Source organism: Pygoscelis adeliae, unplaced genomic scaffold, assembly GCF_000699105.1.
Source record: "Pygoscelis adeliae isolate BGI_AS28 unplaced genomic scaffold, ASM69910v1 Scaffold54, whole genome shotgun sequence".
Lineage (NCBI taxonomy): Eukaryota > Metazoa > Chordata > Aves > Sphenisciformes > Spheniscidae > Pygoscelis > Pygoscelis adeliae.
The window spans coordinates 3869504-3888548 of record NW_008824982.1 but is presented as its reverse complement, the minus strand read 5'-3'; the positions used below and the strand labels follow the sequence as shown (position 1 = coordinate 3888548).

The window sequence follows — 19045 nt, the reverse complement described above, 5'->3', positions numbered from 1 at the left end:
AAGAAGCTGAGAGAGCTGGGACTGCACAGCCTGGAGAAGAGAAAGCTCAGGGCAGATCTTGTCCATGTGTAGAAATACCTGAGAGGAGGGTTTGAAGAAGATGGAAGCAGACTCTTCTCAGTGGTACCCAGTGAAAGGACAAGAGGCAATGGGCATGAATTGAAACACAGGAAATTCCATTTTAACATACTGTGACGGTGGTGAAACAGTGGAACAGGTTGCCCAGGTATGCTGCAGGATCACCAGCCTTGGAGATACTCTAAACCAGACTGGACACAGCCCTGAGTAATGCTCTCTAGTCGAACCCACTTTGAGCAGAGCAGTTGGACTACACAATCTTCAATCTCTCTTTCAATCCCAATTCTATAATTCTGTGAAAACTACTAATAAGATATACCATATTCCCAGGAACAAACTGCAATACGGATAAAATAAAAGGTTATCTGAAGGCAGTCTTTTATAGAACAGTAATTTTAAAGAAATTCAGAAAAATCAAAATACATATCATAGTTGTGAAAATATGGTAGTAGTAAGTAATTTTGTTTCTGAATTCTGCATTTCCTGTCCTATGTCATCCCTGTCTTTCTTGGAGGGTGCTCCCTGGATTCTCCCCCTTCAACTATAATGTCACAACTAATACTTCACTGTAGAAATCTCTAGTCTGAAAGAAGGCATGCTAACTAGTACTTGTGTACCTATGTAAACTGACTATTTCCTTGGTTTTGGTAGGTAGAATCATGATGACTTCTTTAATTACAGCAGAACAGAAGGTCCTTCATGGGATATAAAACAGCTAGTAAATAATTCTAGCTGCTAAAAAAACCTTGTTAATTTTTATGTTGCCTATCTAAATTTTTTCACCTGAAAATAATATAATTAAACCTCTTATGAATTTCTCCGTGCTAAAAATACCCATTGAGAGGATAGCTCATTATCACATTTCTCAATATTTTTCCTACGAGTTCCTTTTAAGAACACAAAATAACATGATGTTCCCCATACTCCCATTTTCTCAGTTGTCTTTTTTTTTTCCCCAACTTCAAATCACACATCCCTCAAACACCACCTTTATTATGGTAAACCCAATTCTAGTTTTCTGCAGTTCCCACTACACTCCCATAGACTATTCTTCCTTACTTTCATAACGTGTTCTTTCCAAAGCCAATCTGATGCTCTGTCCTCACTTCAGGGATGCCTGCAAATGCTCAGCTGGCAGTGAAAGATGCAAAACACTGTTCTTGGATACAGTAGCTGTAATAGTCTGTGGTGGGTTGACACCAGCCAGCAACTAAGCACTCACCCAGTTGCTCACTCACTCCCCACCTCCCACACGCAGACCAATGCCTAGCCAGTCTCCGGGCAATGGCTACCTGCAAGACCAACCTCCCACACCCACAGTGATGTTATATGGTATGGAACATCCCTCCGGTCAATTCGGGTCAGCTGTCCCAGCTCCGTTCATTCCCAGCCTCTTGCACACCCCTAGCCCACTTGCTAGGGAGTGAGGAAAAAAAGAAAGCCCTGTTGCTGAGCAGTGCTTGCACAGTGTCAGCCAAAACACCTGTGTGTTGTCAACACTGTTTTAGTTCCAAATCCAAAACACAGCACCATGTGGGCTGCTATGAAGAAAATTAACTCCGTCCCAGCTAGTACATAGTCCTAGCAAAAGAAGATAAAATTTCATGCTATAAGCAGAAGTCCATCCACCATAGGGAAAAAAGAAACCGACACACCCAAAGTAACCTCTACTGCAATCTCATAGAATCATAGAATAGTTTGGGTTGGAAGGGACCTCTAAAGGTCATCTAGTCCAACCACCCTGCCGTGGGCAGGGACATTTGTCCAGAAAAAAAGAGAAAACACAAACAAACAAAGAAGGGAGAAGGACAAGACTTTTTTTTTTTTCTTTTTAATTAGAAACATCACCCCTCTCCTACTCAACAAAGCAGAAAAGTCATCACAGCTGCAAGAGGGAGAGATGCTGCAGACCTTCACCACAATGACCTGATATCAAGCACCAGCAAGCAGGATCTTCTCCAACTTATCTCAGTAATATATGTGTTCAGGCAGTGTGCAATGGCTAACCAAACCTGAAATGCTTGCACCTATGCTGTCTATAAGGTGTTCCAGTGATGTGACCCCGAAATGGTGGGCTAAACTGGTCTTTAGTAAAAGGTTTTCTTCTGGCTTGCCGTTACTGCCTTCTATAGATACAGGCATGGCTGATTCAGGCCAGTGCAAAATAAACAGCACGACATTTGTAGAGAGCTCAGCTATGGGACGAGGTAAGGTCTGTCTGTCTTTCCCAGGAATCAATATTAAAAACATAAGTCAAAAAAACCAAGGACTGGAACCTCTTTGCAGTAGCAGGACCTCCTTCTTGCTAAATGAGTATGTATAGTAACAGAGAAACCCAAAGCAAAATTTCATTAAATAATTCCAGTGTCGTCATCATGGGGGACAGCCTCAAAACATTTAACATCAGAGCCTACATTACCAATTTGATTTATTCTTTATTATGCTTTGAGTAATGGCCTGAGCTCCAATGAGAACACTGATCCAAACAGCGAGTGGCAACTACTATGAAGTGTGCCAGACCAGTAGACAAAGGCAAATGTCTAGCAAAAAAAAAAAAAGAAGCCAAAAGTTACCTAGTCAGCGTTGGAACACAAGGGGCACTTGGAAGCTTCAGCCACGCAAAGCTTTGCATGCTGCCTTTGCAGACTGAGCAAAGGACATTAGTAATAAGCAGGGAGAATGTGCCTCTGCATGTAGTCTTTCTAAAAGCTTTTAATTGTCCCACTGAAGGCAATGCTCATAGTGGTTTTGAAAAATATGAGATCTGCTGGATACAGAGTGTTTATCAATACCCTGAGTTACACCTCCGATGCCTGGGGTGGGGCTCTGGAAGCTACTACCTCAGGGCAACCTTGTTTCTCCCAGTAAGAAAGCTAAGGGACTGATGTATTCCTTATGATGTTTTCCACATGAAAAGATTTTCAAAAGAGCACCTACAGCACTTTAGCTACCCAATGTACTTACAGATCACATGTAATGTGATTGCTAATGGTAAAAGAGTTTCCCTAGCTAAATAAAAATGCTTTTCATGAGCATCACTTGCCAGCCTAGAGGACTCAGAAGTGAAGCAGATTTTAAATTGCAGGAGGTGAAGCGTTTTAATTTCCCTCAGTGAAGTAAAGAAAAAAAACCCAAACAAATAAGTGACATAATCCTGTCATAGAATCTGCTCTTCCTATTTTATTATTTATAAATTGTTTTAAATTAATAAACCTAACAAACTTCTATTAACACATAAACTAACAAAAAAACTGAATTAACTGTATAACTACATGATGTGGAAGCATGCCAACATAATCCTGTTGCAAATCCCCATCACTACTAATGTAGACTCTGTCCTCTTTTACCTTTGGATTATTAAACAGGGCTCAAAGATTTACAGGACACATGCACTGTCCAGTGACCACTACTGCAGAAATCTTTTCCCTCACACACATCCAGCATGCACACTTGGAAGGAAGAGGTTTGTTTCCAAAGAACTGTGTATCACTTACTTAATACAAAACACACTTAAAAGAATAGAAAATGGGTCATTAATTCATTATTAACTCAATCAATTCTCCTTATTTAATTGAAAAAGGTTTGGTAGGAAATAACTGGAGGACTACGTAGCATTTCACGCTTCCATCAAAAGAATTCAAATCTGGTAGATTCGGAGAAAGAAATAAACACCGTCAGGCTCAATTCCTCCCCTCTCTCGCCATACTCCTCCCTCCCCTGGAGAGGAGGAACTCTATGAACGTGGCTTTCATCCACTCACAAAGACACAAGGGTGTTGAATGCCACAGGATGGGGCATGAGAAGGGTTTCTTCAGCAGAATCATAGAATCATAGAATCATTAAGGTTGGAAGAGACCTCTAAGATCATCGAGTCCATGTATCATCGAGTACATCCAGCCAACAGCGCCGTAAATGTTTTTGCAAGAGTAGATGTACCAGCCAGTCACTCAAATGTTAGTGATCAAAAAGATTCATCAGTGACATCAGACAACAGTGTTCATGGGCCATGACAGTATATTTAAAACAAAGATATGCAGAAAGCAAGAGGTACAGCCTTGTTTCTGGCTCTGCAAGGAATACGGAAAAGAAAACATGAAACTAGTAAAAGAATGCCATGTTTTCTAAAGGGGAAACTGAATTTGCTTAAAACCAGTTTTAAATAAGAAGTCTTGCTTCAATTTATAATGAATGAGATTTTAAAGAACTATATACAAATATTTTCAAAAAGCTTCTGCTATTGATAATGCTTTTTAATAAAGAGAAAGAGAAAGAGGGGATAAATCTAAATAGCATGTTGACCTGAGGAAAAAGAATGATCAGGATTCATATCTTCTACCTTTAGAAAACAAGATAATTAATGCTCTTTCCATTGTGTTGCAATCATTAAAATCACACATTCTCTTCATTAACAACACACATAATGTAAGTACAATTAAAGGAACAAATTATTTCATATGCTGAAGCTATCTCATTATTAAAATGCAATTATATATAAGAGGCTGTGTTTACAATGCAGATGAAAACACAATGGAAAAGAATGCACGGGTGTTTATTATCTGTATTTCCTAAACCCACAAAGTTGTCTCTTGCCTATCACATGTTTGTTCATCTCCCAGCTCCTGTAGGATTTAAGTCATTCACCTGGATTTCAGTGGAGTGCACGAGATGAAATTTTGACTAATACATGCTGCTTTGAGGCAAATTTCAAGATGCTGATTGATTTTGATGTCAATATAGTATAAGCCATTTAAATTGTTTCCTAAATCTTTCCCTTACTAGTTTTGTAGGCCAACAGAAATAGATACGTTATCATCTTCTGCACCCATTCAGCAAGTAAGAAAGTATTATAAGAAAAAACGTGTTCACCATGATATTTTATATGAGAAAAAAAAAGTTACTTAACAATGTCAAAATATTTATTATACAAATCTGAAAATAACAAGCCAATATTCTTTTTCTATCTGTAGCAGGCTCTGTAACTCTGCAATCCTGAGGCTGATATTGATGAACATGTGACTTAGACTAGTATTTACCACTTTCTATAATTCCATAGAAACATAAATGCATTTAGAAGATTCACACAGAGCACTATAATAAATACTCCTTTTTCAGCCTTACCTTACACAGGCCTGAAATAAATCCGTTTTTCATTGCAGTTCAAATTACGATTCTACAAAATAGGTTATCTTCAGATATCTCTAATGCTAAGCAAGCACATTTTGTCGTTAAAATTAAACAGTCCCAATTTGCACATCTGAAGGAGAAGTATTTTAATCTCAGAGTTTTCCAGGTATTTTCCTGCAGAAAGCCAAACTCTTGAACAGAGTGCTGTCCTTGTTGCTTGACGCCCACTAGCATGAAGCGTTTCAGTGAACAAGTGTGGGGCTAACAAAGATTCTTCTGATTCGGAATGTACATACAAAAGATCTTTTGACCTCACAATATTTAGGAGTTTTATTGACTTATGGCCAAAATAAGCCACTGGGGAAAAAAAGGGAAAAACAAAAAAATTCTGTAGTAGCATATATATATATATATAAGGTAGCCAAAGAAAGAGGGTTTTTTTCCCTCTTTAAAATATTCAGATGCCTATTACTGCCATATTATCATATATCCACAAAAAAAAAAAGGAAAAAACGTTTTTCCAGGACCAGTATATGTTATAAATGTACTCCATTAAATGAGGGGAATTTTTGCAAAGCTGCCTGTAGACCAACTCTGAGCCCCTCTCCCACTGCTCACAGACTATTCCTGCTCCCAGTAATGCTGTTTCTCCTTCTGTTTTTTTACACAAGCCAACACTGACTGAATATCTTTGAATTTATTTTGGAGTACTGATACTTTTTATGGACGAGGGGTTGGTTATCGAAGCTAAAAATTTGGTATTTTGCCACACTTTAATCCAGCTAACAACACAGTGTCACTAACATTCACAGAAAACTCAGTTTCTGAATAGAGAGAACAGCCATATGTAAATGCTGGAATAATGCTTTAGGCAGAGGCTTTGAAAATATATATTATGCATATATTTTCTTGGCAGGCTGTAAAAACTCACAACTTGTGGCTGTATTTACTGTACTGAAATACTAGATAAGTTGCTTTGATGCCATATAATTCATCAGTCTGAAAGAAAAACTATGTTACCACTGTTTACTTAATTCCTTTGTTAATATAAATTACAGAGATTCAAAGAGCTTGGCCTTGAAAGGGAGGTGGTTAAGATCTCTAGTGTCACACCTTTATGAAAATTGGTCTTTCTCACATCCAATAAGTTGTAAGATAAGATCAATGGGTACACTTGTATCAGAGAAATAAAGCTGATTATTAAATTAAGAAAATTCTGTGTTTAGTATGTTAAAAATTTATTACTTTGATTACTGCTGTGAAGTCCCTTTCTCAAGGATTTGTGCTCTGATGGCAATTTAAATTCAGAATCTTGCAAAATAGAAAGACTATTGAGAATATTTGCATCGGTTCCTGCGCACCCAGATTTTCAGGCTGTACAAAAGAGTGGCTGAGGCAGCCTTCAGTGTTCTTTTATCAACCAATATTGGCTGATGGAGAGACCTCCTGCTTCTAAATAAGTACAAATCTGCTTTGAAGTTGAAAGTTGAACTGACAGTTTGAAAAATCTTTCTATACACAAGTTAGGAACTGTTTATATACTTTCACTTTTCTATTCCTATCTCCAACTTCTTGCCTAAAGTTTCCCTTTAATAACAATAATTTTTAAAAAAATTAGTTGAAAAGGACCTTCAAGAGAATAAATCTCGTCCTAGAAGCACGCAATAGCTGCAATTAAAGGAATACCAGATCAGTGTCTGTGAAACTACTGAAGAAGAATCCTAGGCTAAGATACTTCCAAGTTAAAAATTACAAAAAAACAGATTCGCAGTAGGCTATAGCTTGCTGTGGAACTGAATATTTTACCTTGATCACACAGGACCTAGTTTGTATGAATGCACTCTAGGGAGCTTTCTTTATAGACTGAGAGATATTGGCTATGCAAAACCATAACTAGCTTCCCTATGTTTTCCCTTTGATTTCTACTGCATGCACACTTCTTTTCAGAGTGGGCAAGCTTGAAAAGGAAAGTTGACAGCAGAGCTTCTGCAGGACTGTCCTTCAAAATAATAGTTCAGAATTCATACTTATTCAAAATGAAAACAGTTATCCACCAGAAAATGCAATATTAACACTAAAAACAAAGAGATACACCTGTGCTTTTTGGATTAAACAGACTGTGGAAATACCTACATATTTTAAGTTTTGTATGTCGTTACACAGCTAGTAACCAAAATAATTTTAAGTCACTGAAGCGCAGTATACACATGAAGAAAAATGTAGTTCTGAATTGCAGAAGTTGCTTAACATTCAAGTAAGCAAATCTGTAACTCTTTTGAACAATAAAAGTGGGTTACAGGACCTCAGAGTACAACCTATAAGTTAAACAGATCTGAAGTTCAGCACTCAGCTCTGGGTGAGCCACATGTACAATGATACTTGACCAAATAACAAAGTATATGGCTGTGTAATCTGTGAATGATTAAAGAATGTGGGTTTGGCTGTACTATTGGTATTAAGTCTAGCAGAAAAATGTTTCTAGACAAATGTTTCACCAAAATCATTTGGTCACATAACTGTTCAGTTTTTCAATGTTGCAGTTATCATAAACAAATATTTTATTTCTACATAGCAGCGAAGAGAAATGTAGATCTTTTGCTCTTTCTAATTAACTTTCTAAATTTTCAGATCTGTTAAGCATCTGGTATTTTTTGATCTAACTGCTCCTGAATTTGGTATTCTTGTTGGAATTTGGTCAAGGAGCAAACCAACTACACCAGGCAAGGTTCACTTTACAGAACACAGATGTCTGCAGTCAGCAGCGCTTACAGAAAAGCTCATGGAACTTGGTTTCAAAAGGTATTTAAAATGAACTGTGTAACTCTCATATTCAGAAAATATTGCCTAGGGTTTCTTGCAAGCCTTAATACTGTAAACAATACAGTAACCATGACAAATCCCAGAGTGATCCAGAGTTTTGGTATCATTTTAATAGGGAACTTTGAATAACTATGCAATAATAAAAATTCTCTTTGCGCAGGCAGTTGAATTAGTCATAATAAAAGGCTTATATGTGACAATTCTCTACTATTTGCAAAAAACATTTGTACAGCAAGCCCCACATGCTCATGAAAAGCCATTCAATCAATAAGAAAACACAGTCTTACATTATCTGTGGTATACACAGGCCCATATTAAAATCCCTAGAACTATATCTTCCTTTCTTTTATAGGAAAGGCAATGAAAGGCAGGGGGGAAGGGAATAGGGCTTTTGAACAATTAAAAAAAAGACTGAATCTGTTAAAAATGAAGTTAAACATGAGGTCCTAGGTATCACTGAGATTCCAGAAGTCCCTGCAGAACACGAAGCCTCTATTGAAAATTATATTTATATGTTTTAAAAAAATTTCCTTTATCTGATTACTACTTAATTATTAAGATATCTACCACTTTTATGAGTAGGTTTCCACACTGAAAATACTACTTAATCTTTTCTTGAAATCTGGCAGTTTGACTGGATTTTCACTTGGTTTTTAACTTTGTCAGTGTCCAGCAGAAAATGTCATTGCCACAGTGAACTCTGAAGCTCATCTTATCTGTGTAACAATATAGCTTCTTTTACGTGATTACAGATGAGCTTGTTACATTGCTTGTATGTGTAGTTATGGGTAGTTCTGTTGCTTCACAGGGTATAGGCCTTGCTAAAAATATTGTAAGCATTCAACACAACTTCAACACGATCCATATATTTGTGTACCAGTCTCTGTCTTACAGCATGGGAGTCAACCACTGATGCAATCAGATTGAATAATTAATTTTTGCCTATACCTTACAAGTGTTCCTAACATCATTGTAGGAGAAATCTGTTCTTTTACTTTATAAAGGTAGAACACAATCTAAAAACAAACTATTATTTTAAACTGTAAAACACCTCACTCTCCCTTATCCCTTACTAAATCAATGGGAGTTCTGTCAAGCTTTTTATGGAGTCAGTATAATCCTAAATGAAGAATATCATCTTATCTTTCAATTTCATCTTAGAACTTCTCATTCCTATCCAACTAGTGATTTCCTCCAAAACAGCATTTATAACTTCTGATTTATACAACAAAATCATGTATCTCCCAACTCCAAATTCTGCCACTGTTCATCTCCTCCATGCTCATCCTTATCAGCCAATTATACTGTATCTTATGGTTATTCATACATAGTATGAAATAATTTTACTGTGATATCAAAGTAGAAATACAGCTGCAGAAAGCTAACGTTGCAGCACTTAATCAATTGGGCTATATCTTGCCCAAGCAAGGTTATCGAAGTTTTCCATACTATGAAGTACAATCCAACAGATCTTTTATTTCAATTGCACAAGATATGTTCATAACAAAAATGTGAATTCAAGGATTTATGTATTCAGATTTGGAGAACAGAAAAAAATGCAGAAACTAATTTCTATGTTAAAATGTTACAAAGCACTTAACATTACAAAACATAAGCATGAGTGTGAGCATATTTTAAGTGTTCCTTCAGGTTCTAGAAATATTTGGGATCAAATGGTACTCTCCTTCTCAAAGTAAGTTCTGGTGAAATTGGTGATAATTAAACCAATACATTTAAAAAAAAAATTAAGTACAGGGAGACTAGATAAACCAAACTGATATAAACATGGTAAAAAATACTTTGTTTATTTTAGTATTTCGGTATGATTTTTGTTTTATGTACTACAATGGATGTACCACAATGGATGTACCACATGTTCTTTTCAATCAACTAGCCAAAATAATATGCAATTTCTATTACTGCTTATCATATTACAATATATCCATTTACAGGCAGTAAGATTAGATTTATTGCTATTCTCATTTTGTAGGCCATTTTTCATTTAATCTTATGTTAAAAAAAAGGGGGAATTTCACCTTCATGCATAATAAAAACCAAAGTTATCTTATCAGAAGCAACACATCCAAGCATCTTATATCCTATTTAGTTAATGTGACCAGAGAATAAAAAATGAGCATCTTACCTCAGACCAAAGATATGTGATTGTTCATAACTGAATAAAGAATGAATTTTAGCTTCTGTATTCAAAATTATAAGCCTGTCAATGATATCCTGCCAAAGGAAGACAAATGTAAAAAACTCATGTATGATTTTGTATTTTATGCACATAGTAGTTTCATAGGGATGTTTACTATAAAATGAAACCTATTATTAAAATGCACATTGAAATTATTTCTGTAAGAAGAGGTGCTTTCCACCATAAAAGTCAATGGCAAAAAGAAACCATACAGAAGGAGGGGAGGGGGGGGGGCCCCCATTTAAAAAAAAAAAAAACAAGAAAAAAAAAAAAAAAAACCAAACAATCAAAAAAAGCAGAAGGGGGGGGGGGGGGGGGCGGACCTCAGTTAAAAAAAGAAAAAATCAGTAAACATACAAAAAGATCCTAATGTATCAAGTATCCTAGTTCTTATTTAGTATTAAGCCACAACAAAAATGTTAAACTGGTTTTTGTATGTTTGAAATGTGTATACATCGATTTTAATGAAAAGAACAGCAAATCCTTTAGTATAATACTCTTTCTAACACTGGTTAGTACTACATGCTTCAGAACACGGCCATTTATTCTCAGTGTAGCAAGGCTTGGCTTGGATGTTGAGGCTTACATCTTTCATCCTATAGCATCTCACGCAATAGACAACGACCTGTGGCTGCTTCCCACTTCTTCCACAAATCCAACCTAATTATCTTCCCCTCTGGTTCACTGCATATCCAAACTGCTTCTGAAGAAATAATTTCATAAAAAGACTAAGAAATGCATAAAAGCATTCACTGATGTTATCATCTCAGAGAGAGATTGCTGTGCTATGGTCAGAAGGAACAAAGTCCTTATAGGCTTTATTTAATCTGGATTAAATCCAAACTTTTATTTTCTCCACATTTAAGAAGGATAGTCTCAGAGACAGCAGACAGAGTTATTATTCAACTGGTTAGACCAATGAGTCATTTCAATATGATATGAGAGAAAAGTTAGGATCCATACTTTCATGAAATCAGCTAAAGCCCTGGTTTTCCACAGAGAGAAAAGTAAACACCACAAGTAAAACTCCCAGTAGCAGAAAAAAATCTAGAACTTGTCGAAGTAAACTGTCTTCATAAAATGCATTCTTATTTAAAATACAGTGAAACTGTATTTTCCCTATTAGATTTTGTTTGGGCGGTAGGGGAGAGGGCCATGAAGAATGCACTTTTTCCACATAGTATGTTCACAATAAAATTCACAATAAAACAATTCAAGTCAGACCTCAAGGCTGTTCATAAAATCGGTAATGCAAGCAATTGATTTGTTTGGGGTTCAAGGCTTTTTAGATATTTGCACATATAAAGAGTTAAATGCCAAGAGGTATTTCTCTGGCAACAACCTCCTTCTCTCATCTATATATCAAAGCTTGGAGCCTGCGAAAGAGTAGAAAGAGCAATCACAGAGAGAGGACTATTGAGAATGCAGACCAAGGTCTGATTTGGGATATCAGGAAGGAAGATGAAGAACAAGGTCCAACACAAGCTCTGATCAGAAAAATGTGCAGATAGATCTGCACTGCTCAACTACAGAGCATAGTTTAAATATTACAGGTAGAATGTCACCTACTTTGAATACCCTAAGATACACCATCTAAATATGAGATTCTCCATAATCACTGCAAAAGAAAAAAAAAAGAATTTCACCTGCTTTAACATGTCTTTCAAAGCTACAGATCTGGAGGGTACCTTCCAAGCTAGAGTCCCTTGCATATGTGTACTGTAGAACCTCTCAAAGGAAGAGTGGAGGCAGACAGAAGGACCCTGATTCATCTGCTCCATTTTCTAAAATATTTTTATATTGCAAACAGAGTTAAAAAAAAAATCTGGCATGTATTAAGAAAAATTTTCCTGATGGCACAAAATAAAAACCTGATTAGTCAACAGTTAAAAGTAGTAAAGGCCCAACTGATAATTTGTTCAGTCAACAATGCAACTAGTTAGCCAAAAATACAAAGGAGGAAAAAATGTTTAAATCTTGTATATTTAAGAAATAAAGGGCATAGAAAAATGATTAAGTGCTGTGCATTATCAAATATAGTTCAGCATAAATATTACAGGTCAGGTTCTGTGGCAATGTGACATGATTCAGAAATATAGAAAAATTGAAGCACACAAAGCGATTAGGTCTTCTAACCAAATCTTCTAGTGGCACCGAAACTGCTTTTACTTTGCTTTCTAACCATAGTTACATCTGGTCAAATCTTTTACCTTTAGCTTTCTGCAATCACTGCCCAAAAACTTGGTTATGACAAATCTGTATGTCTGCTTAACCCCAGAAGTTTTCTGAGTACTTAGACTTAGCCATTATATATTAAATTAACATTAGATGAACTGACTATTTCCCTTCTGTTAACTACATAATATTGTATGCCTAATTTAGGCTTACAAAACCCACTGTTGCACATTAGTTAAGTGAGACAAATCCCACTCAAAACATCTGTAACTGTTCAGGGAACTTTGAACAATTGTATCAGTATTGCTATTTCTGGAAATCTAGAGAATTCCATCAAAACGTTGAAGTGCCTCAAAAACCAAAACAACATAGGCTTTCAAAAGTCACAAAAATCATTACTTAATATCTACCCCAATCTGAAAGCTCTCAAATATGTACCACCTTCAACATACATCTATCTCCCTTGCTCTCAGTGCCTCAGAAAACTTGATGACTGAACAGAACTATCCATTGGTGGACACACCAACATTGAGTGGATTGGAAAAATGAAGTTTATCATCCCATTTTCTCCTGAAATCATCAAAACAGTATTACAAAAAAGAACTACAAAAAACCCTTCCAAACATAACATACACTATTATGATATACTGTATCTAAACAACTTAAACTACCACCAATCCAGAGCTTGTGCTAAACAAACACTTTAACACAACAGCAATTCAAAGTGCTAGCTCATTAGAAAAAAAAACTGATTTTAACTGCCACTCGAGGTCACAGATTAAATTTGTCTGTGCTTTATAGATGCGAAAAAAACCTAATGGATTGCAGTTGGGTGAACTAATACAAAATAATACTGAATACAGAAATGGTAATACTGTTTTTCTTAGGACTGAAATATGCCTTAATGAGTAACTTTCCAATTAGTGATTTTTTCTGTGTGTGAAACATCTGTGCTATTAAGAAAGCCTGAGGGTTTTGGGGTTTTTTTTTTTAATTTTTGTTTAAATCCACAGATAGTGTGATAGAGCAATATTATATAAAGCATATCTATATATATAGATATCTATACACGTATAGATATTTTCCAGCATTTTCCAGCATGTAACCACATGCACCGAGGTGTTTATGTATGTCACTTTTTTTTCCATGGAAAAACACAATTCTAACACAAGCCAGGAAAGATGATCTTTAAATTAGGCATCAAATTTTGTATTATCTTTAGGATTTCAAAATGAAAATTTAGGTTAACATGAAGAGATATGTGCATATACTGCCCTCATGCTGTATATAATATAAAATGCAGAAAATTTCAAAATCTTTCAGTAAGAACAAAAAACTTATTCTATTATTACAGTAACATTTTCTCAGGAAAAATGTCTTCACAGAAGTATTTATTTTTCTTTCAAAATAAAAACTATACTTACAATAATATCTGTAGGTACTTCGCGGAGTGAATACGTTTGTTTATTTGGTATATCTTGTTTACTCAGGAGTTCAAAAACTGCAGGGTAAGTGAGCAAGTTTATCAGAGACAGAAAAGACTAGAGAAAGAAAAAAAGGGGGGGACAAAAGGGAATGTTAATCAGTTAAGTATAATCAGGTAAACATTAACAATTATTTGCCATTTACTTTAAGTTTGTTCTTATCCTTCTTTGTAGGCTGAACTTGACATAAATACAGCTGCCCAAAATAAGACTGCAAACCCTGGCAGGTGTCTATATAATCTAAAAGGGCAGTAGTGTCTGTGAAATATGTATTATCTATTAAATTGTACAAGCAATTCTGAAAATTATATTTTCATTATCACATAATTCTAAAATCCAGAGACACAGCATACTCTAAAACACGTCACTCTCTCTGATCTTACCACAGTAATCAGAGACATGAACCGATGGCCAGTACTTTAAGACTTTCACTTTTGTCATGATTGTTATTTATTATTTTATATTGACTTTAATGGATTCTTGGCATTGTGACCTGCCATGCAACACAAGAATCCTTTCAATCAGTCATCACTTCACTGGTGTACTGTACTAATTTTGCCCCACGTGCCAAGAAGTAGGTATAGTCACAACAAAAATTTACAGAAATGTACGTATCATCCTATCTGAAATACACCACTGGTTTTTTTTTGCATGTCAATACAGAAGATTAAGTAATTTCTCACCTTCTGACAGCTTTGGTCAATAGGGTCAACTGGAGTAGATTTGGGTTGGGTTATCCTCAAATCATCTTTTCCACACTCCAAAAGAGCCCATAATTCAGTTACAAGTGCCTTTATAAAGCCTAAAACAAATTTTTGTTCTAATAATGAGAATGGCAAGAATACCAGAAAAACAATTTTCATATTAAAAAACACTTTACACTACAATTGTAACTCAGATTCTCAAAATTCTCTACACTGTGGCTAAGATTTCACAAGACAGACTGCCTGAGGTTTACTCTCCCTGCTATTACCAATCCTTTAGTCAAACTACCTTTCTACAGCGATCTGCTTATATTCAATCTAAAATCTACAGCAACAGTTTGCAAAGACTATTATACTAGAGTAGGATCATATTTTATGTATCTTCCACGTAAATGAGCTGCTGATCTTCTTTAACAAGTTATCTGCTACAGATCAAGGCTTAGCTAGCATTGGCTCTGGTTTCAAAAATACAGATTTACTATAACTCATTAATAAATGAAAACGTACCACAATGAAAAGGACTGAAAAAATCTTTGTAAGAGAAACACTCCTAGCTGAATTTAAAATGTTAAATATTAAAGGAGAAAGATAGCCATCTAACTCTGAAATCTCCAAATGTAAGTTACAGGCTTAATACAAACTTCACATACATTACACAACCTCCTCTCAGGGTTGAAAAATCAATGCTGATTATCTTTGGTCTACCATTTGTCTTTGACGCCAAGGGCCATAAGAAGGAACTTGGCTGAGAACCTTGAACAGGACAGATGGGTTACTCCTCAAATAGATCTGCTCCCTGCTTTCTGAAAGATCCCAGAAGCATAAATAATAAGCAACTAACAATCAGTTTCCTTGACTGGCAGAATTTTCCTGCCTTTCTGACAGTCTTCCAATTAAGTCATTTTTATTACACACCAGCCACTTCTAGATACTCAGAGAGAGTATTTGTAACTTTTGTACCTCATGGACTTCCTTAGCAACTTAAGACGGTAGCTTTACTTTATTGATAAGATTCTCGTTTTAGCATAATGACTACCTAGACCGCTGGTTGGTGTGGCAACAGTTGAGTTATCTGAGAATGAATCTGAAGGGTCGTTGTGGTATGGGTTGACATATGAGAAGAATCATCAATTCAGACAATCTCAATTCCATCTCACTATAGTATAAGAGCACCAATGACATTCAGGCCTTTGCAGTTTCTCACTCTTTGAGCAGTCAGTAACCATGGAAAAGTATATACAAATTACAGAAATCAAGTTATTAATTCTGATCTGTAGATCAATAAGAAGCACTTGCAAATTGTTAGCAACTTATTTTTTAACAGATATAAATGTCTTCATGCACATACAGGAAACTGCTGGAAACCTAAACCAATGAGGTAAAGATTTTGCATAACGTAAGGAAAAAATCCCAAACAACACTGCATCAAGATAAGTGAATGACTTAAAAATTGGAAAGAATAAATTTCGATCAAGAAGAAATCAATAGACATTTAAGCAGTCTTTGCTAATACTGAGTAATTATTCCACTCAGCTGATCTTTTTTAACATCTTTCTCACCGTCTTTTTCTAATGTGCAAGACTACAGCATGTAACTCTTCATAATAACATCATTCTTCAATTTACCTGAACTCTGTAGAGCTACTGCACCTGTTGGTGTTGTTGCCATTTGTGTAACAATCACTCTATTACCAAACTCTTCATACTCATTTGTCTGTTAGTAACAAATGTAAAAGCATAGTTAGTTATTCAGAGGGCATGAAACTCTCAAATGATCTCTTAAATATTGATCTTTCCTACACTTGTTTACAGAATTTAATCCACTGTATGGTTAGTCTTGAACAGTTCATAGATAATTATCCTCTTACGAGGGTCAGATTCCAAACCAAACATTTTTGTCAAGCATCTCATCAAAATTTAAATGCAAAATACTATGGTTGAGACATGCACCATCAGCAAAGAATAAAAACGTTAGTGGTGTTATGTTTTTTGCACACATTCAGTAGGATGTCTGTAACATTATGTTTTTTCTCCTAAAATGCATATTATCCAATTTTTGGTTACATTTCAAGTATTGTCTAGTGTATCTAGACTTCAACACCACCTACCAACTTGGTCTAGAAAAATTTGCACTTAGAAGAAAAAAAAGGAAAAATATTTTGCTTAGCATTTCAAACTTTTTACTGTAAAAAGTCAGAAAAACTAAATATATGCCTGACATTCTGAAGATGAGTAACATCCAACAAACTTAAATCAGTGTGGCATCAATATCAAAGATAAGCTACATTTTAAATTCATTTTTATTATAATCATTAAAAGAAAGAAAAACTGTACAGACTCTGTAATGCTTACCTGGAGTTTTTTTGATAAACTGCTGAACATAAAGTTCACACAGTCATTCATGGCACCTGTACTATGAAGCAGAAATAGTCCTTTGGGTGTGGCAGAAAAATTTAGCAAGGCATCTAACAAAGTCTCTTCCCATAACAAACTGCAAGAGTAGCAAAACAATAATTAAAAAAGATATGTAAAAAAGCATGGGAAAAAAGAAAATCTACAGTTTCTAACTTTGAAAAACAACAACACTTCATTCACTGGACTCTGTGTTTACTCTAGATGTTTACTGTATTCTAGTTCAAAAAAATCATTTGAGAAAGTTATAATATGTATTAGACTGTATTTTGTACAAATGTTCAAACTCATCCTGGCAAAACTAAGGTTAGACAGGAACACAGAACAGAAAGAGGATGTAATGGGGAACCCAAAAGAGCCATGCCATCCTTAAATGTACTTATGACTTACTATCTGACAAGTCTTTTAAGGTATTAATGTGGCAGTTACAAATTGGCAAAGCAGGCACAGAATTTCTCACCAATGTAAAAACACTATAAGGAACTAATAAAAACTCATGTTTGAGGAGATAAAGGGTCCTGCTAGAAATTAGTACAGAATTATGAAAATAAGGTGCTATATATACACAACAGCTTCATGTACTAACAGCAGTAAAGAGAAAATATTTTCTATGGACATGACAGGAGGAACACCAATTGCAAGAATAAAGTATGATGATAGCCTCTGCCCTACAAAACATTCTGTGGCCTAAAAAGAAAAGTGAAGCAATTACATCACCTTTGACTAGGTACCATCCCTGCAGGTATTACTAGACTTTTGTGATTCTGCTTCTCTAAAAGCATTTGCTTACTGGATTCTCATCTCTAGTTCTCATTTCCCATTTTTGACTCCTATCACCAGCAAGCAGCATGCAGCTTTTCTCGTAGCAGTCAACCATTACCTCAAATTTTAATCACTTCTCCTGCAGAATCCCTGCCATGTCATGTTCAGAAGCAAAAATTTCACCCAGAAATATATCAGCATGTCTCGTTCCATAGTTAAATGAAAAATCTGGATGCCAGGAGGAAATTGTAGCTTATGTCAATGGTAGTGATTAGCGACAGCCTCGTCAGTCAGAGCTCTACATCCCTAGATTTCTTTTTACCGCTAGATTTGAATTGCTATAAGCAGTTCACATGCCACCACTAAAGACCAGAGTAATAACCGTTGAGGTATCTTTGCAAATTATACATGAAACCTACGGTAAAGTATAAACAAGAATCTACTTAATTATCTAGGTTCTGCACTAACACCAACATCACCCTGAATTTTCAGGCTCACAAATGTTTGTATATTTCTCATCTTAAAGCATACAAACATCTATAACGGGACATCAAGTTTTAGTATAAACGGAAGGATGCCTTTCACATAATAGATATCAGGCTTTCAGCCAGAATGCTGCCAATCTTGCCACGTAATATTTTGAAGGTGTAGATACCATTCAGCAGAACAGCATTTTAAATTAACACCACATCAAAGCCATAAGATAAACTCTGATAGCTATTTTGTTTTATGCTTTCTCATTCACATTTTCCTCAAACCGATTTCTGTAGTTAGAGAGAATCAACTATAAGACAATTTTACATAGACTAGACACAACTCTGTAAGCCAAGAAAGTCCTGAAAGGTCAAGAATCATACAACAGAATCATAGAATCATTAAGGTTGGAAAAGACCTCTAAGATCATCGAGTCCAAACGTCAACCCAACACCACCATGCCCACTAAACCATGTCCCTAAGCGCCGCATCTACACGTCTTTTAAATACTTCCAGGGATGGGGACTCAACCACTTCCCCGGGCAGCCTGTCCCAATGTTTAACCACTCTTTCAGTAAAGACATTTTTCCTCACGTCCAATCTAAACCTCCCCTGGCGCAACCTGAGGCCATTTCCTCTCGTCCTATCGCTAGTTACTTGGGAGAAGAGACCAACACCCACCTCGCTACAGCCTCCTTTCAGGTAGTTGTAGAGAGCAATGAGGTCTCCCCTCAGCCTCCTTTTCTCCAGGCTAAACAACTCCAGTTCCCTCAGCCGCTCCTCATAAGGCTTGTTCTCCAGACCCCTCACCAGCCT

At 35.9% G+C, this 19045-nt stretch overlaps 1 protein-coding gene across 1 annotated transcript in view; it reads right to left on the bottom strand.

The window, feature by feature from the left end:
• Positions 1-19045, bottom strand: part of TBC1D32 (TBC1 domain family, member 32) — an 86614-nt gene that overhangs the window by 42080 nt on the left and 25489 nt on the right. The window contains exons 18-22 of the mRNA XM_009325681.1: positions 16934-17072; positions 16208-16295; positions 14562-14680; positions 13819-13935; positions 10166-10254 (exon numbers count right to left, since the gene is read on the bottom strand). Coding sequence (XP_009323956.1) covers positions 10166-10254; positions 13819-13935; positions 14562-14680; positions 16208-16295; positions 16934-17072 — 552 coding nt within the window. The remainder of the gene's footprint in view (positions 1-10165; positions 10255-13818; positions 13936-14561; positions 14681-16207; positions 16296-16933; positions 17073-19045) is intronic.